This window comes from Schistocerca nitens, chromosome 8 (genome assembly GCF_023898315.1).
Source record: "Schistocerca nitens isolate TAMUIC-IGC-003100 chromosome 8, iqSchNite1.1, whole genome shotgun sequence".
Lineage (NCBI taxonomy): Eukaryota > Metazoa > Arthropoda > Insecta > Orthoptera > Acrididae > Schistocerca > Schistocerca nitens.
Window position 1 is genome coordinate 298,555,402 of NC_064621.1, and position 27,125 is coordinate 298,582,526.

Genomic DNA, 27,125 nt, shown 5'->3' on the forward strand with positions numbered 1-27,125 from the left:
TCCATACTCTGCAAGCCACCTGACAGTGTGTGGCGGAGGGTACTTTGAGTACCTCTATCGGTTCTCCCTTCTATTCTAGTCTTGTATAGTTTGTGGAAAGAAAGATTGTCGGTATGCCTCTGTGTGGGTTTTAATCTCTCTGATTTTATCCTCATGGTCTCTTTGCGAGATATACGTAGGAGGGAGCAATATACTGCTTGACTCCTTGGTGAAGGTATGTTCTTGAAAGTTCAACGAAAACTCATACTGAGCTACTGAGCATCTCTCCTGCAGAGTCTTCTAGTGGAGTTTATCTATCATCTCCGTAACGCCTTCGCAATTACTAAATGATCCTGTAATGAAGTGTGCTGCTCTCCGTGGGATCTTCTCTATCCCTTCTATCAACCCTATCTGGTACGGATCCCACACTGGTGAGAAATATTTAAGCAGTGGACGAACAAGTGTACTGTAACCTACTTCCTTTGTTTTCAGGTTGCATTTCCTTAGGATTCTTCCAATGAATCTCAGTCTGGCATCTGCTTTACCGATGATCAACTTTATATGATCATTCCATTTAAATCACTCCTAATGCCTACTCCCAGATAATTTATGGAATTAACTGCTTCCAGTTGCTGACCTGCTATATTGTAGCTAAATGATAAAGGATCTTTCTTTCTATGTATTCACAGCACATTACACTTGTCTACATTGAGATTCAATTGCCATCCCCTGCACCATGTGTCAATTCATTGCAGATCCTCCTGCATTTCAGTACAATTTTCCATTGTTACAACCTCTCGATATACTACAGCATCATCCACAAAAAGCCTCAGTGAACTTATGATGTTATCCACAAGGTCATTTATGTATATTGTGAATAGCAACAGTCCTACGACACTCCCCTGCGGCACACCTGAAATCACACTTACTTCGGAAGACTTCTCTCCATTGAGAATGACATGCTGTTATCTTGGAACTCTTCAATCCAATCACACAATTGGTCTGACAGTCCATATGCTCTTACTTTGTTCATTAAACGACTGTGGGGAACTGTATAGAACGCCTTGCAGAAGTCAAAAAACACGGCATCTACCTGGGAACCCATGTTTATGGCCCTCTTGAGTCTCATGGACGAATAGTGCGAGCTGGGTTTCACACAATCACCTTTTTTGAAACCCATGCTGATTCCTACAGAGTAGATTTCTAGTCTCCAGAAAAGTCATTATACTCAAACATAACACATGTTCCAAAATTCTACAACTGATTGACGTTAGAGATATAGGTCTATAGTTCTGCACACCTGTTCGATGTCCCTTCTTGAAAACGGGGATGACCTCTGCTCTTTTCCCATCCTTTGGAACGCTACACTCTTCTAGAGACCTATGGTACACCGCCGCAAGAAGGGGGGCATGTTCCATCACGTACTCTGTGTAAAATCGAACTGGTATCCCATCAGGTCCAGCAGCCTTTCCTCTTTTGAGCAATTTCAATTGTTTTTCTATCCCTCTGTCATCTATTTTGATATCTACCATTTCGTCATCTGTGTGACAATCTAGAGAAGGAACTACAGTGCAGTCTTCCTCTGTGAAACAGCTTTGGAAAAAGACATTTAGTATTTTGGCCTTTAGTCTGTCATCCTCTGTTTCAGTACCATTTTGGTCACAGAGTGTCTGGACATTTAGTTTTGATCCACCTACTGCTTTGACATAAGACCAAAATTTCTTAGGATTTTATGCCAAGTCAGTACATAGAACTTTACTTTCGAATTCACTGAACGTCTCTCACATAGCCCTCCTCACACTACATTTCGCTTCGTGTAATTTTAGTTTGTCTGCAAGGCTTTGGCTATGTTTATGTTTGCTGCGAAGTTCCCTTTGCTTAAGCAGCAGTTTTCTAACTCAGTTGTTGTGCCACGGTGGCTCTTTTTCATCTCTTATTATCTTACTTGGCACATACTCATCTAATGCATATTGTACGATGGTATTGAGTTAAAATCATTTTGTCTGTAAATGAAAATAAGTTTGCATGAAAGCCTTACATACACTGAGGTTTCAAAAGTCATGGTATACCTCCTAATATCATGTTTGACCTCCTTTTGATTGACGTAATGCAGCAACTTTACATGGTAGGGATTCAACAGCTCATTTTAAGTCTCCTGCAGAAATATTGAGCCATGCTGCTGCTATAGTCATCCATAATTGCAAATGTGTTTCCGGTGCAGGATTTTGTGCATTAATTGACCTCTCGATTGTGTCCCATAAATGTTCAATGAAATTCATGTTGAGTAATCTGGGTGGCCAAATCATTCACTTGAATTTTCCAGAATGTTCTTCAAACCAATTCTGAAGAACTGTGGCGTAGTGACATGGCTCACTGCTATCCATAAAAATTCCATTGTAATTAGAGAACATGAAGTCTATGAATAGCTGAACATGGTCTCCAAGTAGCCGAACATTACTGTTTCCAGTCAATAATCAGTTCACTTCCATGAAAACACAACCAACACCATTGTGGAGCTACTACCAGCTTGTACAGTGTCTTGTTGACAACTTGGATCCATGGCTCTAGGGGCGTGCACCGTACTTGAACCCTACCATCAGTTCTTCTCAGCTGAAATTGGGACTCATCTGACCAGGTCATAGTTTTCCAGTGTTCTGGGGTCCAATTGATATGGTCACGAGCCCAGGAAAGGCACTGCAGGTGACATTGTGCTGTTAGCAAAGGCACTCATGTTGGTCGTCTGCTGCCATAGCCCATTAACACCAAATTTCACTTCACTGTCCTAATTGATACATTTGTTGTTAACTTCCACATTCATTTCTGCAGTTATTTCATGCAGTGTTGACAACTCTACACAAACACCGCTGTTCTCAGTTGTTAAGTGAAGGCTGTTGGCCACTGTGTCATCTGTAGTGAGAGGTAATGCCTGACATTTGGTATTCTGAGCACTCTTGAAACTGTGGATCTTTGAATACTGAATTCCCTGATGATTTCTGAAATGGAATGTCCCATGCATCTAGCTCTGTCTAATATTCTGCATTCAAGGTCTATTAATTCACATTGTGCTGGCATAATTATGTTGAAAACCTTTTCAAATGAATCACCTGAGTACAGATGACAGCTCCACCAATCAATTGCCCTTTTATACCTTGTGTATATAATACTGCCACCATCTGTGTACGTGAATATCACTATCACATGACTTTTGTCACCACCATGTAAATTCCTCAATTTTTATTTATGTAATTAGACCTAAGTGTACTTTTTTTCCAAATTAACAGAAAATGACTGGTATCATTATGGAATCAGAAAGTTGTGCAAAAAACAGTAATGTTTGTTGAACTCTGCAGTGTGAATGTGTACAAAAAAAAATAATAATAATAATATATATAAAAATAGAGGGAAACATTCCACGTAGGAAAAATATATCTAAAAACAAAGATGATGTGACTTACCAAATGAAATTGCTGGCAGGTCGACAGACACAGACACATAAACAAACACAAACATACACACAAAATTCAAGCTTTTGCAACAAACTGTTGCCTCATCAGGAAAGAGGGAAGGGGAGGGAAAGACGAAAGGATGTGGGTTTTAAGGGAGAGGGTAAGGAGTCATTCCAATCCCGGGAGTGGAAAGACTTACCTTAGGGGGAAAAAAGGACGGGTATACACTCGCACACACACACATATCCATCCACACATATACAGACACGAGCAGACACATATTTAAAGACAAAGAGTTTGGGCAGAGATGTCCATATATATTTATTTAGTTATTTATTTTTTTTGTAGAAATCTCCTGGACTGAACATTTTCAAAGATAATCATAGCTTCTAAATCTTAGCAAACAAGTCCACTGTAATGCAGTAGCACATTTGGCAAATGTAAGCCATGCCTCTGGAAACTCATTACACACACAGTAAAATATGTACAGATACAGAAGGGGAAGCAATAAATATTAGACATGAAGACCTACCATTACAAAACAGTTTGTAACATTATCAACAAGCATTTTGTGTCCCCAGCTGGCACCATACTGCCAGACATAGATCTAAATAGCAAAACAATACACTAATGTGCAACAGATGAAGGCTTTGAATGGGAGGAAATAAAAGAGCAAGATATAAATAAAAATGGTACATTCTAGTGGTTGAGATTATCTTTTCAGCACATTATTAAACATGTGGTCATCACACTAATTACAATCTCATGAGTTGTGGCATCAAAAATTGCACATTTTTAGGACACTGAAAAGGAGTGCAATAAGACCAGTACATGAAAAATAATATAAGAGGAAGCATTGAATTACAGACATTTTTCATTGATTTACACTTTTTTTAAACTCCTCGTTAGAGTGCTAATAGCTTAGTGCTGTCTTCCCAAATAACCATCTTCTAGCAGTGACCTAATTTGTATTTCAAAAAGATCACAATGTTGTGATGGCTCTTGTGGAAGTTTGGTTTGATGTCTGTAACTATCTAGAATAAGAGAAAAATACCTGCACATATTTTTAGATCTCGCAAGTGACTGATATTTCAGTAACCAGGACTCAAAAGTCAATACCACAGAATCACAGTTACTGAAGTTCAATGCAGGCAGCTGATGTTATAAATGTATAAATAATATTTCTGAAATTTTTTGTACAAAAAATGAAAACTGTAGAATCATTGGCCAGCACTGGAAGAAAATATTCAAAGTAAAAACTATCAACTATGTATATTTTGTGTGTGGAAATGTTTGTTAGTGAACATATAACAGTTCAAAGATACTTTTTCTTGAACACCTCACCATAGTAAGTTCAGTAATGATCCAAGTTAGTTAAGCATAAAGTTATTGGAGTATGTCAGACTCCAAATGCAGATGTAATATGCTTTATGGATAGATGCCCTGATGACTGGCCCTAATGACCTTACTATATTTGGTAACTTTAACATACATGCAATTTCTAATAGTACAGTACTCTTGAAGCTCGCTGATGTATTAAGCTTGTATAATTTTGCCAATATAATTAGCTCTAACACTAGAGTAATAGACACATGGTCCACTAGAATAGATTGTGATGTAATCAGCAGAAATATTATAGATAAGGTAAATTACAGTGGTCTAGATATTCATTGCTCTGAGCACTTTTGTCAAGTAATAGACATGCAAATTCAGCTGTGCCAAAAATAAAAAAGGTTGTTCTTCAGAAACCAACTCTCAATAAATCAAATATTAATGCCTTTAAATATAAACTAGAAAAGGAGAAATGGGATTCTATATATGAGGTAAAGGACTCTGTTGACAAATGGAGTGAATTCTATTGAATACTATGGAGACATTATGACAATAGTCATAAGGTAGCTAAACATTGTCAAAATGAAAGTAATCCTAGGCTAAAGTGCCCACCAAGTCTGATTGGGCTCAGGAAGAGTATACATGATCAAACCTGCTTTATAAAGCTACAACTCTACAAATTTTAATGGAAATTACTAACCTTAGGAAGCAGATTAACAGCAAAACAATAGAGCACTGTTATAACATGAGTAAAGCATTCTGGGAGTTAACTGGCAAATCCTGTAAAGGTTCCAAGATGATGAACATGGAACCATTCAGCATAAAACATGATGGTAACATTGTGAAAAACGCAATTACTATAAGTAGTATCTTTTTATAAATATTTCACTGCTCCTATTGACCAACCCACTGCTATTATAGATGCACAAGTTGAGACCCTTTGCCACCCCACTCAATGTACCATGTTTGGAGTTATAGAGATGAATGAGCAGGAAGTTCACAAGTTAATATCCATTCTAAAGAAAAAGTTTTCATCTGGATGGGGTGGGACATCCAGTGCAATTACTAAAATGTTCTTAAAAGTAATCTCATAACCTCTTACCTATGTGACTAATTGCAGGTTTAGAGAAAACATGTATCCAGTATGACATTTTCACTCTGCAGTGGAGTGTGTGCTGATATGAAACTTCCTGGCAGATTAAAACTGTGTGCTGGACCGAGACTCGAACTCAGGACCTTTGCCTTTCGCAGGCAAATGTTCTACCATCTGAGCTACCCAAGTACAACTCACAACCCGTCCTCACAGCTTCAATTCTGCCAGTACCTCATCTCCTACTCTCCAAACTTCACAGAAGCTATTCTGCGAACCTTGCAGAACTAGCTCTCCTGGAAGAAAGGATATAGCAGAGACGTGGCTTAGCCACAGCCTGGGGGATGTTTCCAGAATGAGATTTTCATTCTGCAGTGGAATGTGCGCTGTTATGAAACTTCCTGGCAGATTAAAACTTGTGCCCGACTGAGACTCGAACTCGTGGGCAAGTGCTCTACCATCTGAGCTACCCAAGCACGACTCGCGACCTGTCCTCGCAATTTCACTTGCCTGCGAAAGGCAAAGGTCCTGAGTTCGAGTCTTGCTCCAGCACACAGTTTTAATCTGCCAGGAAGTTTCATGTATCCAGTAGTTCTAAAAATGAGTCTTAGAAAACCAGTGTATAGAAAGGGAAGTAAGGAAGGTATCTGACTATAGACAATATCACTAATTCCTATCTTTACAAGATACTCAAAAGTGTTGTCTTTTCCCAGCTTATGCCTTTTCCACAAAAGACAAACTGTTTATAGATTCTCAGCATAGCCTTACAAATGGGCTAAGCAGCTACACGGTTCTTCCATGAAGTGTACTGTCTGTTAGACCAGAGAATGCAAACTGCAAGTCTGTTTTTGGACTTGACAAAAGCTTTCGATATAGTAAACCATAGCTTACTTCTTAAAAAACTGAAGACATGTCATGGAGGGGATCTGTCCACACATCTTAAGGTACGTTTACACTGGGATACATGTATCGCGACATGTATGAGCGACATGTCAATTTGACATGTCGCGATACATCACCTCATACAAAAATTCACCGAACTTGTATGCGGACACTCGAGCTCATACATGTTGCGTATACATTTTGTATATCGCTTTTTGGCCATATACGCGACATGTATGAGCGACATTTGAAGAACTCGCGCATGTGCAGTACTATCATTTCCTGTCGTCTTGTCGACTGCCGCTTATTTCGACGATCAGCGCATGCATAGTACCAGGCTCTTTGGTGGCTATTTGAGTTTTGAAGGTGCCGACTGTCGTTCCGACGTTAATGTATCTGCATAGAATATCAAAAAGTGCCATATGCAACATTATTCTTCGTGTTAGCGAGGCCATTGTGCAAGTTTTATCCCAAGAAGTGAAGGTAAAAGTTTTATATATATATCAGAGTATGTAATACATTATATAATTTTTTCATGCATCTGGCACGTATATCAATGTTTTGCTATTATTCCGGCGGCCTCGCGTGATAATGTTGACAACGGACGCCGACAATCGTGTGTGAGACGTTGGCATTAGCAATCGCGCGACAATGCAAATGTTTTGTCATGAAATCTTCGTTTTATGAGGAATCCCCAGTGGCTAAAAAACGGAGTGGTACTGCCAACTGATCCTCTGGTGGAATCGCTTCCCGAAAGTTTGTGTTGGTTTTGGACGCAAGAGGAGTCACAAGTGATAATAAACCGCGGAAATCCTCCATACTCATCCTAACATAATTTCTAAAATATGCACCATCCTCTAGCGTTAATTCGCGAGAAACTCTCTGTGCCACCATCTACACTTCCTCCGCCTTTTCTTCCTATCATCTTCCAAAAGAGCAAGTGTATCAGCACATAAAAATGTGAAATCTTCCAAATCATCGTCGGAAGCTATCGCACAGTGATACATATCAACCAGTGTAAACGCACGCTCATACATGTATGAGGTTGATACTTGTCAACTCATACAAGTCGCGATACATGTCACAAAGTCGAATATACATGTATCTCATACATGTGCCGATACAAATCGCAGTGTAAACGCACCTTTATAACAACATATATGTTGAATCATAAACTATGCACTGAACTGACAAACAAATTAGATGATAAAATTTTAAATCTTCACTCTATCAGTTGATGCTAGGCAGTGGGGCTAGGTGTACTCAGAGCTCAATTCCTTATTCTCTTTCTCTTCCTCTCCCTCACGTATCATAACAACATTGTACAAACTATGAACTCCCATGTTATAAACTATGCTAATGATACCTCAGACTTATTCTATGGCAGAGAACATAAGGAATTAGAATATTTTGCTTCTAGTGGTTTAAAAGAATTAATGAAATACTTCAATGATCAGGAACTCAAGATCGATGCTACGAAATCTCAATTGCTGCCAGTTAAAAGAGGCAGTTCGCACCACACCAATCTAAATAATGCACGCAACATCAAGGCAACACAAATGGGAAGTTGTAAATTTCTAGGTGTATATATTGACAAAAATCTGTGCTGGACAAATCACGTTAATTTTGTACATGGAAAAGTTTGTCGTGGCTTGTATCTCCTTATCCAACTCACCAAGATAGTTCCTAGTCAAAGACCAAAAATAGTTTACTGTGGAATAATTTGCCTCTTTCTTAACTATTGGACTGAATTAGGAGTCTGCCCAGCTGATGTCCACTTAAACAAAATTAAGCAATGGAAAATTATAGTTGGAATATCAACAACATTATGAAAAAGTGACACACTGAGTTGCAGACAGGCACAATGAAAAGACTGTTACACATTTGAGCTTTTGGCCACAGCCTTCTTCAGAAAAGAGAACATATACATTTTCACACAAGCTAGCAAACCCCTCGCACACATGACTGCTATTTCCAGCTGCTCTGGCCAGAATGAAATGGTGTCCCATTGAATGTGAGCAATAATCTGGAATGGGGCTGGGAAGGGGGTATGGGTATGGCAAGAGGAGTCAGTGTAGCCTAGTGGAGCATGCAGGGACTAGATGCGAGCTGGACAAGACTGCCAGGAACAGCATTGGTATGCTGTATGGGAGAAATGGAGAGTGGCAAAGGTGAGGTGCAGAGAAGGGGATAAGCTTAGTGGGTGTGTTGACAGGCAGTGGAGCATAATGAGAATGAGGGTATGTAAACTGGGAGAAGCGACAGGACAGAGGGGGCAGGAACTGTTGCATAGAGCACATGGTGACAATAGGTTACCATACCGTAACTTCTCTGTTTCTGCCCCTTCCCTCTACAGCATCACAACACTGTGCATGGTAACCTTGTCCAGCTACCACCTAGTCCCTGCATCCCCCCCCTCCCCCCCCCTCTCTCTCTCTCTCACCAGGCAGTACTGACTTTTCTTCCCCCACCCACCTCCTGCTATCCGTCCCCCTTCCCCATCCCAGTCTGGATTGCTATTGGCATTCTATGCAACACCATTGCGTTCTGACCAGAGCAGCCAGAGATACCAGTCACGTGTACTTGTTTGTGTAAATGTGTGTGTGTTCTCTTTTCTAAAGAAGCCTTTGTCCAAAAGCTCAATGTGTAACAGTTTTTTCATTGTGCCTTTTTGCAACTCAGTTTTTCATCCTTATTGTGAGCAGCAATTTATCCTATTCGTTAAAAAAATATTGCTGTTACAGAAACCAGCAGTAGGACTTATACATGAGATAGGTCACAGATAGTCATGCTGTGAAGTATTTGTGCAGCACAAATACTGAACAATATATTCTTTATACTTACAGGGTGACAATTATTGAAATATATGAAATAAAACTCCTGAACGCTTTGCATTAGGACATTCAAACTGCATGGTTAGCTGTGGGGCATGATGGGAACTGTATGGTTTGGTTTAGCAACAAAGCCCACTTTCATTTGGATGGGTTTGTCAATAAGCAAAATTGACACATTTGGGTGACTGAGAATCCACATTTCACAACTGAGAAGTCTCTTCACTCTCAACAGGTGACTGTGTGGTGTGCAATGTCCACTCACAGAATAAAAGGTGTGATATTCCTTGATGGCACAGTGACTACTGAATGGTACATGATGGTTTTGGAAGATGACTTCATCCCCATTATCCGAAGTGACCTAGATTTTGACAAGATGTGGTTCATGCAAGATGGAGCTCAACCCCATTGAAGCAGGAGAGTGATGTCCTGCAGGAACACTTTGGGGACCGCCACTGGCGTGGCATTCTCCATATCTGAACACATGTGACTCCTTCTTTGGGGGCTATATTGAAGAGAAGGTGTACAGCAATAACCCCAAAACCATTGCTGACATGAAAACAGCCATTCAGGAGGTCATCGAACAGCATCAATGTTCTAACATTTCAGCGGATCAACCAGAATTTCACTAATCATCTGCACCACATCATTGCCAATGATGGCAGGCATATCAAACAAGTCATAACATAAATCTGAATGTCTGTAGTGACATTTATATGTTGAATAAAGTGTGTGCATGCCTTAGTTTATAACTTGTTTACTTTTTTTTTCATATAGTTCAATAATTGTGGCCGTTTATATTTTTTATGCATCAATCAACTGAAGTTTTCAAGTGCAGTGATGTGCAAGATTACAACACCAGAACTAAATAGAACTATTTTTGGAAAAGAACAAAATTAAAACTGACATAGGAGCCCATACATCAGTGGTTTGATTTGGCTTAACAAGCTATCAAACTATTTAAGTACGTGTAAGAGGATTGATTTTAACAATAAATTGAAATCTTTACTATTAGAAAAATCTTCAGGAAGAAATTTCTTCATAAAGATTTCACAGTTGCTGCTCCAGCCATGTATAAATTTTAAGTTAATTGAAAAATGTTTACATTTGTTAAACAAATTCTAAGACACTGTTTGTGGTATGAACCAGTAGCATATCAGCCATAACGAAATAAATGTGTAAAATTCATCATCATCATTTAAGACTGATTATGCCTTTCAGCATTCAGTCTGGAGCATAGCCCCCTTATAAAATTCCTCCATGATCCCCTATTCAGTGCTAACATTGGTGCCTCTTCTGATGTTAAACCTATTACTTCAAAATCATTCTTAACCGAATCCAGGTACCTTCTCCTTGGTCTGCCCCGACTCCTCCTGCCCTCTACTGCTGAACCCTTGAGTCTCTTGGGTAACCTTGCTTCTCCCATGCGTGTAACATGATCCCACCATCTAAGCCTGTTCGCCCTGACTGCTACATCTATAGAGTTCATTCCCAGTTTTTCTTTGATTTCCTCATTGTGAACACCCTCCTGCCATTGTTCCCATCTACTAGTACCTGCAATCATCCTAGCTACTTTCATATCCGTAACCTCAACCTTGTTGATAAGGTAACCTGAATCCACCCAGTTTTTGCTCCCATACAACAAAGTTGGTCGAAAGATTGAACGGTGCACAGATAACTTAGTCTTGGTACTGACTTCCTTTTTGCAGAAGAGGGTAGATCATAGCTGAGTGCTCACTGCATTAGCTTTGCTACACCTCGCTTCCAGTTCTTTCACTATGTTGCCATCCTGTGAGAATATGCATCCTAAGTACTTGAAACTGTCCACCTGTTCTAACTTTGTTCCTCCTATTTGGCACTCAATCCGTTTATATTTCTTTCCCACTGACATTACTTTCGTTTTGGAGATGCTAATCTTCATACCATAGTCCTTACATTTCTGATCTAGCTCTGAAATATTACTTTGCAAACTTTCAATCGAATCTGCCATCACAACTAAGTCATCTGCATATGCAAGACTGCTTATTTTGTGTTCACATATCTTAATCTCACCCAGCCAGTCTATTGTTTTCAGCATATGATCCATAAATAATATGAACAACAGTGGAGACAGGTTGCAGCCTTGTCTTACCCCTGAAACTACTCTGAACCATGAACTCAATTTACCGTCAACTCTTAAATGCTGCCTGACTATCCATGTAAAGACCTTTAATTGCTTGCAAAAGTTTGCCTCCTATTCCATAATCTCGTAGAACAGGCAATAACTTCCTCCTAGGAACCCGGTCATATGCCTTTTCTAGATCTATAAAGTATAGATACAATTCCCTATTCCACTCATAACACTTCTCCATTATTTGCCGTAAGCTAAAGATCTGGTCCTGACAACCTCTAAGAGGCCTAAACCCACACTGATTTTCATCCAATTGGTCCTCAACTAATACTCGCACTTTCCTTTCAACAATACCTGAGAAGATTTTACCCACAATGCTGATTAAAGAGATACCTCTGTAGTTGTTACAATCTTTTCTGTTTCCATGTTTAAAGACTGGTGTGATTACTGCTTTTGTCCAGTCTGATGGAACCTGTCCTGACTCCCAGGCCATTTCAATTATCCTGTGTAGCCATTTAAGACCTGACATTCCACTGTATTTGATTAGTTCCGACGTAGTTTCATCCACCCCAGCTGCTTTATTGCACTGCAATCTATTGACCATTTTCTCCACTTCCTCAAATGTGATCCTATTTCCATCATCATTCCTATCCCATTCTACCTCGAAATATGAAACATTACTGATTGTATTTTCACCTACATTGAGCAACTCTTCAAAATATTCCCTCCATCTGCCCAAGGCATCCACAGGATTCACCAGCAATTTTCCTGACCTGTCCAAAATACTTGTCATTTCCTTCTTACCTCCCTTTCGAAGACTGATAATTACATTCCAGAATGGTTTTCCAGCAGCTTGACCCATAGTCTCCAACCTGTTTCCAAAGTCTTCCCAAGATTTCTTCTTGGATGCTGCAATTATCTGTTTGGCTTTGTTTCTTTCTTCAACATAACTTTCTCTGTCTACCTGAGTTCTAGTATGTAGCCATTTTTGATATGCCTTCTTTTTCCTTTTACAGGCTGCCTTAACTGTGTCATTCCACCAAGCTGTTTGCTTCATCCTACTTTTACACACTACTGTTCCAAGACATTCTTTAGCCACTTCTAGTACTGTGTCCCTGTACCTTGTCCATTCCTTTTCCAATGACTGTAATTGACTACATTCAACTAACTGGTACCTTTCTGAGATCGCTGTTATGTACTTGTGCCTGATTTCCTTATCCTGAAGTTTCTCCACTCTTATCCTCCTACATATGGACCTGACCTCCTGCACTTTTGGCCTCACAATCCCAATTTCACTGCAGATTAAATAATGATCAGTGTCATCAAAGAATCCCCTGAATACACGTGTGTCCCTCACAGCCTTCCTGAATTCCTGATCTGTTATTATATAGTCAATGACAGATCTGGTTCCCCTGCCTTCCCAAGTATACCGGTGTTCTTATGTTTAAAAAAGGAGTTTGTGATTACTAAGCCCATACTGGCACAGAAATCCAAGAGTTGTTTCCCGTTCCTGATGGCCTCCATATCCTCTCCAAACTTACCCATAACCTTTTCATACCCTTCTGTTCGATTTCCAATCCTGGTGTTAAAATCACCCATGAGCAGAACACTGTCCTTGTCCTTTACTCTAACAACTACATCACTGAGTGCCTCATAAAAACTATCCATCTTATCTTGATCTGTCCCTTCACAATGCGAACATACTGACACAATCTTAATTTTCTTGCTAGACACTGTCAAGTCTATCCACATCAGTCGTTCATTTACATTCCTTATTGCAACTATGCTGGGTTCCATTTCTTTCCTGATGTAAAGCCCTACACCCCATTGTGCTATTCCTGCTTTGACTCCTGACAGGTAGACCTTGTATTCTCCCACTTCCTCTTCTTTCTCACCCCTTACCCGAATGTCACTAACAGCTAAAACGTCCAGCCCCATCTTACTTGCAGCCTCTGCCAGCTCTACCTTCTTCCCAGAGTAGCCCCCATTGATATTAATAGCTCCCCATCTCATTACCATTTGTTTGCCAAGTAGTATCTTAGGAGTCCCTGGTTTGTCAGTTAGAGGTGGGACTCTGTCACCTCCAAAGGTCCAAGGCATTTTGCTCTGACTGTTGCCAGCATCATACACTCCTGGAAATGGAAAAAAGAACACATTGACACCGGTGTGTCAGACCCACCATACTTGCTCCAGACACTGCGAGAGGGCTGTACAAGCAATGATCACACGCACGGCACAGCGGACACACCAGGACCCGCGGTGTTGGCTGTCGAATGGCGCTAGCTGCGCAGCATTTGTGCACCGCCGCCGTCGGTGTCAGCCAGTTTGCCGTGGCATATGGAGCTCCATCGCAGTCTTTAACACTGGTAGCATGCCGCGACAGCGTGGACGTGAACCGTATGTGCAGTTGACGGACTTTGAGCGAGGGCATATAGTGGGCATGCGGGAGGCCGGGTGGACGTACCGCCGAATTGCTCAACACGTGGGGCGTGAGGTCTCCACAGTACATCGATGTTGTCGCCAGTGGTCGGCAGAAGGTGCACGCACCCGTCGACCTGGGACCGGACCGCAGCGACGCACGGATGCACGCCAAGACCGTGGGATCCTACGCAGTGCTGTAGGGGACCGCACCACCACTTCCCAGCAAATTAGGGACACTGTTGCTCCTGGGGTATCGGCGAGGACCATTCGCAACCATCTCCATGAAGCTGGGCTATGGTCCCGCACACCGTTAGGCCGTCTTCCGCTCACGCCCCAACATCGTGCAGCCCGCCTCCAGTGGTGTCGCGACAGGCGTGAATGGAGGGACGAATGGAGACGTGTCGTCTTCAGCGATGAGAGTCGCTTCTGCCTTGGTGCCAATGATGGTCGTATGCGTGTTTGGCGCTGTGCAGGTGAGCGCCACAATCAGGACTGCATACGACCGAGGCACACAGGGCCAACACCCGGCATCATGGTGTGGGGAGCGATCTCCTACACTGGCCGTACACCGCTGGTGATCGTCGAGGGGACACTGAATAGTGCACGGTACATCCAAACCGTCATAGAACCCATCGTTCTACCATTCCTAGACCGGCAAGGGAACTTGCTGTTCCAACAGGACAATGCACGTCTGCATGTATCCCGTGCCACCCAACGTGCTCTAGAAGGTGTAAGTCAACTACCCTGGCCAGCAAGATCTCCGGATCTATCCCCCTTTGAGCATGTTTGGGACTGGATGAAGCGTCGTCTCACGCAGTCTGCACGTCCAGCACGAACGCTGGTCCAACTGAGGCGCCAGGTGGAAATGGCATGGCAAGCCGTTCCACAGGACTACATCCAGCATCTCTACGATCGTCTCCATGGGAGAATAGCAGCCTGCATTGCTGCGAAAGGTGGATATACACTGTACTAGTGCCGACATTGTGCATGCTCTGTTGCCTGTGTCTATGTGCCTGTGGTTCTGTCAGTGTGATCATGTGATGTATCTGACCCCAGGAATGTGTCAATAAAGTTTCCCCTTCCTGGGACAATGAATTCACGGTGTTCTTATTTCAATTTACAGGAGTGTATTTAAAGTACCAGGAAAGCAGGTTGCTAGCCTTACTTGCCCCGAGCCCCATTGGGTATTATCCCTAATGGTTGAGGGACTAACTGGTGGATTTGGTAGTCTTTGCCGTATGTGCACAAAGGTGACCATGACTCAGAATATGTCCGAGATGCCCTGCCTTATTCCAAAGTAACTGGTATCCCGACTGTCGGGACCACTTACTTGGCCACTCATACGTTGCCTGTGGTTCATGAACTAGGACATGACTACAGGAACCCACACCATGTAAATATAATTTTTGTCATATTATTATCTCTGACATCTGCAAAGGCCGTCATTGAGCTGCTGGTATGAAAGGGAATGTAAAGAAATATGTAAATAAATGTAGGAAAATAAACAGTGCACTGTATTACCCAGCTGTCCAAAACTGTATCAAACAAAAATACTGAAAACAGTGTGCTGTGGAAAACTTTTCCATTTGTAAATTATGGAATAGTCCTGTGGGATTATGTCATTGGTGTGCTGTGAAAGACAGCTGTTACACAGCTTGCAAGTGATTACAAACTTGTTCAATAATGAAGTTAAAAATCTGCTGCGTTGTTAGACTGCACCATATTTCTTCTGAATGATCAACATTTTGATCTCTCTGCTGTGATCTTCTTCAGTAATCCTTAATTCAAAATATTAGCTTATTTTCAAATATAGAAATGTTTTCCAAACTATCTAATTCCTTAAAACTGTTGTGCTGTAGTAAATTGCCCTGGTGATTGAATGTTGCTCCACCTTCTCCTTCTATCTAAGGCTGGCACTAACACATTGGCCAGCAATATGAGAGCAGCATGTAATCAGCATACATCAATTTTGTAAAACCAGAACCATCACTTTTCCTTCAGGTAGCTTCTCAGTTATGATCACAACTCATTCCTATTCTAGTCTTCCCATAAAACTACATTCTTTAGCAGTAGCTTGGGTTCAATATGGTGCTCCAAGCAATAGGCCCTACTAAAGCAGGGTACTTATTATGCAACAGAGTACCAAACAGTTTAGAAAATATAAAAGCACTACCAGTTTTCAAAACAAAATGAAGAGATTCCTTAAAAACAGCATTTTTGTACAGTGTTAAGAGATATTTTGAGGCTAATCCAGAAAAATTAGAAAGAATTTGCAGTACTACAGTAATATCCAGAGAACTGTGCTACATACGAGGTGCAACAATAAAGTAATGAGACTGATGTGAAAAAAAATGTTGCTTACCATTTCAGTCAAGTTTAGTGTTGTCTCCTTCAAAGTAGTTCCCTTCTGATTGCACACACTTTTTCCAGTGCTTCTGCCATTGATGGTAACATTTCTGGAACTCATCTTCTGTAATATCCTCCAAGACCCTCGTCACAGGTTTTTGGACATCTTGTGTTGTTTGAAAATGGTGTCCCTTGACCAACATTTTGACTCTTGGAAATAGAAAAAAGTCGCACAGAGCGATATCTGGTGGATGAGGTGGCTGTGATAGTACTGAAATTTGTTTTGAGGTTAAAAATTGCTGTACTGACAGAGCAGTATGGGATAGCGCATTATCATGATGCAGAATCCAATTATCTGCATTATTGGCACAGACACAAAGAACTCTTTTATGAAGTCTTTCTAAAATTTCTTTGTAGTAATATTGGTGAAGCGTTTGTCCAGGAGGCACCCACTCTTTATATGAACAATTCCCGTGGAATCAAAGAAGCACACAAGCATGCATTTCACTTTTGATTTTGACATGCGAGCTTTTTTGGTCTGGGTGATCCCTTTGAGCACCATTGCGAACCTTGGCATTTTATCTCTGGATCGTACTGAAAAAACCAACTTTCATCACCAGTGATAACACAGCTCAACAATTCTGGATTGATTTCCATTTGATTTAACAGATCGGCTGCCACATTTTTCAGTGTTTCTCACTGTTGTGGTGTGAGATTTTAGGGGACCAGTTTTGCACAAATCTTTCTCATACCATCAGTTATTATTAGATGAACCATTTCTCGATTGATATTCAGTTCTTCTGCAATCATTTTCATGGATAATCTTCAATCAGATTGTATGAGTTCACGCACCCTGGCCAAGTTGACATCCATCCATTAGGTTGATGGTCATCCACTGCGGTCTTCATCTTCAACTTTCATTCTGCCTACACTAAACATCTTATGCCATTGAGAAACTTGAGCTCTTGACATAACCTCCTCTCCAAAAGCCTTCTGAAGCTTACCATAAGTTGTCACCACGTTTTCACCCAATTTAATGCAAAATGAAATGGCATACCATTGCGCAATATTATGCAGTTCCATTTCCATGATGAGGACACAAACACATGTTAACTTATCACTGCACAACTCACGACTGAGTAGTTGCATCGACGTGCCGCTTGGACTAGAAGCAGCTTATAGACCAAGGTCAAAGATATTGTGCCTATGCAAGCCTGCAGGGTTGCCACATCTTGCACTCCTTGTATACATTGTCAATGAAAACGGAACATAAAAATTTTCTTAATTTCATCAATACACTAGCACCGCAGCAGAAACTGAAATTAGCTGCCTGTATATAGGAGGGGCATTTGAGAAGTCCGTGCAAAGATAAAAACTGCTTACCTGTTTGGGCTAAACCTTTTTTTATTTTTTGACATAGTCTCCTTCTAGACTTATACACTTTGTACAATACTGTTATAATGTGTTGATCCCTTCTGAATAATAGGAATTGTCCAAATCTGCAAAATAGTTATTAGTTGCTCACCTCCTTGTTTGAGTAAAATATTTGTCCCGCCAGCCATTTCTTCAATTGAAGGTGCAGAGTCACCATAATGTTTATCAAGCTTTTCTTTAGTCTCCTGAGGCATTTTGCCTTTCATAGAGTAATGTTTAATCACCACATGACATTTTTTTTGTCCATTTTTTGACAATGACTCGACTTCCTTGATACACACGAATGCCAAACACAAAGAAATAGACCAATATGATTGAAACTTGGTGGGCGTTCTTTCCAAAGATGCTACTAGCTAAACATGACCTCGATACGTGCCAGTGGTGCCATCTCTCGGACTTTGCATGGACTTTTCAAATGCCCCTTGTAGTAAATTAATTAGTAGTAAATTTTTTTGTGTTGCCTATGTTTTCATTATTATATATGTATAAATCTATTGTAATATAATAATATACATGCTCAAATTTAAATTACCCCAATATTTTAATTGTAGATTATACTGACTATCCAATATCACTCCAAACAGTGACCAAAGAATGAATAAATAAATAACAATGTTCTGAATTGAGAGAGTATTAGTTTACTTGCAGTTCGTACATACTTTTCTTTCAGCGATAAATTTCAGAATTTCAGATACATGTGAATACTTCTTTTAGTCCCATTTTTGGTATTTTTGACACCGGATTGTAACACTAGAAGAAACATAAAAATTGGAGGTAAACTGATTTAGGAGCATTTGGAACAGAACAAGGAATTTTTAACTGAAAGGAGAATAGTGACAAACGAGAAAATAGTTTTGAGATTTCACAACAGTTGGCTCTGGTTACACATTATTTTACTCAATATCCATTACATGTTATGTCTTTTTCAAACTAACAAAGAATCTGATGTGTCTGTCTGCATGGTGAGACAGGTTATAGTACTAGTAATAATGAAAAAATTGTGCTTCTTACCCACCGACTACTAATCTTTACCCAAACTCCACAGTGCATAAATATTTGTAATAAAAGGCAAAAATGTAAATATGATTGAGAGTAGTTTTCTAAAGAAAAAATTCTATAGTATGCTAGTCCAAAAGTGCTTTTACTTACTAGAGGATTTCTTGATTGATAATATTGTTACTTGAGCAAGATGTTGCGAAAGGAACAGTAATAAGTAAACCTACAAATAAATTCTTTTAAATAATGATTTGATATCTGTGTACTGTGTGAAATTAAATGACATATTATAATTGTATTGTACAATATTAAAATGCCCTAAAACTAGACTTTGGTGTAGTACGGTATAATGTAGATGTATCTCCAATACAATAAATCACTGATTTAGCTTGTATGTTACAAGACAATAGCTTCTGCTTCTGTAAATATTTCTGTAGTGTTTTGATGTGTCATTTGCTATTGCACAGAATGATCATACTATAAGTACTGTTAAATATATAAAAATAAATATGATATAATCTTTTCTAAATGGTGCCCAAGTGTTGTCTAACAAATACAAATAATTGAACCAAAAAATAATTCATACATACTTAAAACAGAAATCAGCTGGATGCTTATAATAATAACTAAGGCTGCCATCATGAGGTGGTGCTCCACAGTAAGAGACATCTGTGCATAAGTTGTATCTCCCAAGTTTACAGTAGTTGCATCTTCTGCATGGACTGTTTGGCTCAATAGCTACACGGTCACCTGCAGACAGCAGAATTCACATGAAAATGTTAGGCAAAAAGGAAGAGAGGAGCTATTTTGTCTTTTATCAAAAACACATTTGACAATGTTGATGCATACCATCCTTATGGATTTCTATTACAAAATGTTAAGGAGACAGCTCAACACAAGACTAAAATTTGAAATACTTTAGTTACAAGCAAAAAGTCATTTCTGTGTAACATATTGACCTACAAAATAGTGTTCTGGCGAATTTAGAGTCTCCAAACTCTGTACAGCAGTACCTATAGATTGATAACCAGTCTGCCTCTGAAGACTCTGCTATTATTAACATCTTCATAGGTAAAACTGTGCATTAATTTAAAAGCATTACTTCCTCCATGCCAATCACTATGGATTCTACAAGCATCAGTTATGTGAAACTGAACTTACACTTTCCTCACATGTCAAGGATCACAATGATCAGGTGGATGCAGTATTTCTTGACTTCGACTCAGTGTCACACTAGTGCTTATTAATAATCATAAGGGGCATCAAACAACATTTGCTACTGAATTGAGAATTTCTTAGTAGAGAGAATGCAGCATGTTATCTTGGATTGAGGGTCATCAACAGATGAAGGAGTAACTTCAAGTTTCATTAGGGTAGTGTGTTGGAAGCCTTACTGTTTGTGTTGTGAATTAATGACCCACAGATGACATAAACAATAATCTCAGAAATACTGCATCTGATGCAGTTATTTATAATGAAAAAATTATTGAAAAAACTGCACAAACATTCAATCAGGTCTTGATAAGATTTCAAAGTGGTGCAAAGCTTGACATTTCTCTTTAAATGTCCAGAAATGTAGATTAGATTAGATCAGATTAATACTAGTTCCATGGATCATGAATGATGTAATGATGTGGAACGAGTCAAATTTTCCAATACAGGACATAATTAAGTTAATTTAACAACATAATTAAGTTAATATAACAACTTTTTTGTTTTTTTTTTAATTTTTTAAATTTTTTTATAATTTTTTTGTTTGTTTTTTCTTTCTTTTTTTCTTAATTTATATCTAAAAATTCCTCTATGGAGTAGAAGGAGTTTTCATTCAGAAATTCTTTTAATTTCTTCTTAAATACTTGTTGGTTATCTGTCAGACTTTTGAAATAGTTAACAGTCACTTCATACTACTGCAATAACTGTGTGAAATGGATTGATCACATAGCTTCAACTGTAGGTAAAGCAGGTGAACCACACTGTAGTTAACTGGTGGAATACTGGGAAGAAGTGGGCAATCTACAAAGGAGACTGCTTACAAAATGCTTGCTTGACCTGTCCCAGAATACTACTCAAGTATATGGGACCCATACCAAATAATACTTACAGGGGATATTGGATGTATGCAAATTTGAGCAGCACAAGTAGTCACAAGTTCGTTTGACCCATGGCATAGTGTGACAGAAGCCCTGAAATAATTGAACTGGCAATTGCTTTATGTAAAGCGAATATTCTAGGAACATAATACAGCTCACTATGTGTCACTCCCATAGTCATTTTTTCTGCAATCCATACTGGAATGAAACAAGAAGAAATCCTGGAGTATGGTACAACAGGAAGTGCCCTTTACCAAGCAGTTCACAGCAATCTGCAGATTATGAATGTAGATGCAGGCAATACAAAGCATGTGAAATGTGACAAGTTTATCACTGAACATATCTGTTTGGTGCTAATTATACTATTCAATAAGTGTACCATCAGTGGGGTTAACATTGGCCCTTTGCATGCAACATTGTCCCAGAGGAAAACAAAGATTCCATGTCTCACTGCTCATACATACATCAACGAATATCCATTTTTCTAGTCTTAAACAATAGGTGGCAGCATCAGCTACACTGGTTTTTCACTGTTTTTGTAGTTCATGAATTTGCTGCTGCTGCAGCACTTGTTTTGTTATGGTCAGCAACTCGTGGAAAATTAGTGTTATTCCAACTTTCATTTGGTTATCAGTTACGGAAGTGATTTAATTTTCAGTAAGTAGTTTTTATTATCGCTTCATTTGTCTAGATTAAGATTTAAAACAGAAAGATGTCAGTTTCTCCATATAAGTATGAAATAAATATTGCATTTCACCATGGGGTAACATTGGCCCATGTTTGGGGTTACTTTGGCCCAAACGATGTTAAACTTACAGGTTGTTTATTTCATTATCTACCAGTAATTATTTTAAAGATCCAGTACTCTTTTGAGCAGAATTCTTTCCAGTGAGGCTACAAAATGTTTTTCTTCTTATTTTACAGACAATGCCACAAATACATAACAAGAGACTTGGTTGAAGATCATACGCAAATTACTCACTGGAGAAGTTGGAAGAATGTTTAAAAGCAATTCGTGCACATCAAATGATGCAACATGAAGCAGAACAAAGGTTTTGGATACCCAGACTGACCATAAAAAACAAGCTTGCTGGCAAGCATTCAAAAAATGTAGGTCAATCTCGACTGTTTGCTGATGAGGAAGAACTTTCCTTTCAACACCATCTCATAAAGTTGTGTGATTTTGGATTTCCAATTGATTAACTGGACTTTCATATGGCTGTCAAAAGTTATTTAGATAAAAAGGGTGACAATATTCCTGTGTTCAAGAATAATTTGCCTGGTTATGAGTGGACTAAATTCTTTTTGAAATGCCACATTGAACTCTCTGTTAGATGAGCTCATCCATCAAAAAGGTCAGAGCTCAGATCGGTGAAATAGACTTGAACAGTTATATGGATAACTTAAGTGAAGCTGTGAAAGATGTTCCACTATCCAGAATCTGGAATTATGATGAAATGAACCTCTGTGATGACTCAGGAAGTAAGAAGGTGATTTGCAAACAAGGTGCAAAATATGTAGAAAACATTTGCAACTTTAGTAAGAGCTCAACTTCAATAATGTTCTGTTCCTCATCTGATGCTAAGAAAAGAAGAAAGACGATAGATGTGCCTGCTGGGAAAAGCATCTAGGTTAATGATCTGAAACTGCTTGGTGCCAAGATACCTGCCTCTTCTCCATTTTCCCAGCAAAATAAGCAAAGACAGAAGAGAATCAAACTGTCAAGTTGCTCAGGTGATGATGATCTTGATGATGTATCACTGGAAGAATCAAGTGAAAAAAGTGAAACATTTTCAGTGCCTAAGGAGTGTTCATCAAACTGTAATGAGGATTATGTTGAAAATGACTTTGTAACTGTCCTTTTCAATGGGGGAAAAGTATCCAGGACAAATAAGACAGATTAATGAGATAGGCTGTGTTGTTTCGAATGCATGAAGAAGAGACTTAAGTGTTGGAGGTGGCCTGAAAGACCAGATTCGATGTTATATTGATTGACTGATTTCTTTATTAATCCATGTAACAATTTACATTGTGTGGATTTCGTCAGCAAAATCATATACAATACAATATACCTACAATTTATACACATAAAGTTAATATTTGCACACATTTTTAAAGTATCTTAGATTAGTTTTATATCCTTATGTAATTTTCTTATAGTACTGTACAATTCTGGATTTCATATTATAATTATTTCCTCATGTATTACAATGCAGGCTACTTTAATTACGCTACATGTTTTAATTCAGATAGTCCGTTACTGCATAACAACTTTTATTTAATAAAAAATTTTTTAGTTTTGTTTTGAACTGTCCAATTGTGTCAATATCTCTTATATTTTGGGGTAATTTATTATATAATTTAACGGCATTGTACAACAAGCTCTGCTGAGTTTTAACTTTATTTTTCCTCTCCAGATGCAGATTGTATTGGTTTCTAGTTTCATGGCTGTGTACTAAAGAATTTTTAACATAGCAGTCAATATTTTTTTTCACTTACCTAATACTTTGAAAAATGTATTCACAGGGGACAGTTAGGATTTCCAGCTTTTGGAAATGTTCAAGGCAGTGAGCCCTACTGCCACTCCTGATTATTATACGAATTGCTCATTTCTGTAATTTGAAAACTATTTGAATATTTTTGCTGTTACCTCCACAAAATATTATTACATAGGTAATAACAGAGTGGATATAAGAAAAATATACAGATATGACACATGTAGTATCACAGACTGCAGTCAGAATTCTAAGAGCATAGCATGCTGTAGCGATTCTGTTAGTAAGTATTTTAATATGTTCTTCCCACTTTAACTGACTGTCAACATGCATACCAAGAAATTTTGTGTAGTCTACACATTCTATAGTTTCATTGTTTAACTTAAAGTTGTTATAGTGTGGTTTTTTGCAGACATAGAAGTTAACAGCATTTGTTTTTTTTTTAAATTTAGTGTTAGTTTATTATTGGATGCCCACTCACATGCACTGTTTAAGTGTTTGTTTGGCTTTTTCTATCAGTGCATCTGGTGATTTGTCACTGATTATAACATTTGAGTCATCTGCAAACAATATTGTGTGTCCATGCTTGATGCTCTGTGGGAAGTCATTTATGTAAATGAGGAATATTATTGGGCCAAGGACACTACCCTGTGGGACACCTATATTTACATAATTTGGGTCTGAAGTATACTTTACAATATAGTTTGAGCAACTTGAAATATGTGAGATTTCAGTTATCAGTCTTCTATTTTTTAGATATGACTGGAACCGCTTTTTCACAAGTCCCCTTATTCCCAGTTCATCTAACTTATTTAACAATATTCTTGGAAAGATGTGTTGTTCAAAATAAAAGAACCCAAAAAGGTATCTAAAAGGAACCAATTTTCAGTTCCTGAATTGGACAACTTTATTTAATCAATTTCTGCAATATTTAAACTGTTCTGAACTTTTATAATAAATAATAAAATAAAAATAAACTAATCGGTATTTCCTTTTTCTTTCTCTCTCTTTAAATGTTAGTTATCTAACTCAATTTTGGTATTTAAATGACTTATTGAAGTTTAGTAACATTCTATAATTATATGATCCTTGTTGGTTGATTGAACATTGGCTTATTGCATTTTTTAGTTTTTTGTAGACAGATTTGAACATGCAGGACAAAGTTACCCCAAGTAAAGGTAACATTGTCCCAGTTTTTTAAAAGAATATTACAGTCATAAACAGTTTCTGAAATTTGGTAACACTAGACTGATTTTGTCACACATGGTTATATAGATGCTTTAAAAAATATTTTATTACAGTTTACCAGTACTGTGTCAGCTACCAAGAGCTTAACACGTCAAATATTGTGGAAAAGTGGGCCAATGTTACCCCTGCTGACGGTAGATATCTTTTCTCTTCATTAGCAGATTTTCAACTGATTTGATGCAATCTCCATCTTTTCCCATTACATGTTTATCTTTGTATACCTAGTCCCCACAATTAAATTTCTTGATAACTTGTTTTACATCTGGTATCACAAACCTCTCTTACCCTTAAAATGTTTTGACTCTATAGCTCCTTCCTATACCACATTAGTTATTCCTGGATGCAGTAGCAGCAGTCATCACTCTAAACTGTCCCTGTTTCTGGTGAAGGTTTGTCACAGACATCTTTCCTCACTCACTCCTAAAGTATCATCAACTTCTTTCAAATTAAAGGTTTGTTGCAGATTCATTCTGAAGTCGAGGTCAAAACTGTCCTCAGTGTTGTTTATTGACTCATTCCAAGTCAGGTCACCATTTTGGTGTATATGTAAATGCATGAAGTAATAACATAACACTGGATACTTTGATTAGGAATTGAAGCCAGTTCTGTTGGTTGAAGAAATCAGTGCACCTCTTAATACTCGACTTTATTTATACTCTTCCTTTTTAACACCTTTCTACAATACCAAATGTGGACTTCTTTCAGCTACCTCTTTCCTCTTTTTCTAATGGGACATGTTTTACTCCCACACAATGCCGTGCTCTAGACATACACCTTGAGGAACACCTCTATTCTATATCAGTCCACAGTACCAGCAGAGCTCTTCTGACAAAGCTTTTTTCTCATCTGGCATACTATGTCTGATAATCTTTTTGATGATAAGCGAGTTGACGCTGTCTTAATAACCTTTGTTTTAGTGTTACTTAACCTTAAACTATGTTCTATGTAAAGTAAACTCTCCACACCATTAGAAAAAACTTCTATGCCCTTCTTACTTTTGGTGTTTTTTTTAATTTTTATTTATTTTTTTTTTTTTATCTGTGCTGGATCTTGTTGAAGTTTTTGGTTATTATTCAATTAAGGATTGTTGATAGAGAATGGAACCAGCCAAAAATACTGAGTCATTTCCATGCACACTGATCACTGTAGAGATAATTATCAAGGGGTGATCCACCAGTCTGCCTGCATAATGGCATTGACACAGTTCACCATATTGGGAGCAGTGGCTTTGAAAATGGCATTCGGAACTTGATAGGCTGAAGCTCAGTTTCTGCACATCTTGGTACTTTAACTCTCTTTATCCATCACTCAACAGTACTATCAACTCAATAATTACCATTTACTGCACATAGGTATTTGTAGATGACCACCATGGTTTCTTTATCTCAAATGACGAAATCTATTACAGTGTGTTGCTTGTAATGAGTGTCTCTAATAGATGTTGTTTTGATGGTTCACTAGATCTCTGCCATCAGTCAGAATTATTCAAAACTTTGTACAAGTGTAGAAGAAACTTCAAATTTGAAGCACGTAAAAGGATGTTTTCATACATTAATGGCTGTTAAAAGAATTGGGAGTCTTTCTTTACTGAAAAACCCTTGTCTTATCTTTCCAAATTTAAAGATGTATATAAATGTATGTATTCTGTTGTGTATCTGCTCTTTCTTCTGTATGTAACATAGGTTTCCCATGTGTGCCTTTTAGGTAAAATTTTTTGCTTTTTACTTCTCCAAAATTGTGTTTACTCTTTCTTGTTGCCATGCCAACAACTCCCTGTGAAAATCCCCCTTTCACATTCCTGTAAAAGTCTCTTTCACGTTTTCTCATTTATCCTCTTTGCATGGCCCTCTGGGTTATCAGTCTTCTTCCTTCCATCAGTAAGCTGGCATATTTCGTGAGTTGTGTATGTTTTTGTAATTGCTTTCACTGTGCCTGCAGTTGCCAACTCTGCCTAGACCATTCCATTCTTTATTATATTCCATCCATCTTGCTCTGATTAGTTCCTAATTGTAATCTATGCCACTGGGCACTGCCTAATTTGCTACTTGTATGACATTCTTTCAAATTTCTGTTACTATTGATTACTGCTAGATTCTGATTTTGATCTATGTCAGAATCTGTATTTTTATTTGGTCCTGAAGGAGAGAGAGAAAGAGAGAGAGAGAGTTAGAGAGAGAGAGAGAGAGAGAGAGAGAGGTTGTGTGTGTGTGTGTGTGTGTGTGTGTGTGTGTGTCGAAGGTGTGGGCCCTAATAAACTTCAGCAAGCCTGCAGGGACTGAAGATGATAGTGCAGAGTTATGGCATGACTGCATGTCATCTCCACTAGAGATAGGCCATGAATGCTTGTGTCAGCCCACAAAAGCAACTCGATGGAAGCAGCCTTTACTGTGCCTATCGGATACAACGGCACGTTGACAGTGTGCCA

The 27,125-nt window shown here is 38.7% G+C and overlaps 1 protein-coding gene across 1 annotated transcript in view; it reads right to left on the bottom strand.

Moving 5' to 3' along the window:
* The window catches only part of LOC126199192 (sorbitol dehydrogenase-like), a 127,316-nt gene that overhangs the window by 37,219 nt on the left and 62,972 nt on the right, over positions 1-27,125 (bottom strand). Inside the window, exon 4 of the mRNA XM_049935974.1 lies at positions 19,458-19,617. Within this exon, the coding sequence (XP_049791931.1) occupies positions 19,458-19,617 (160 nt within the window). The remainder of the gene's footprint in view (positions 1-19,457; positions 19,618-27,125) is intronic.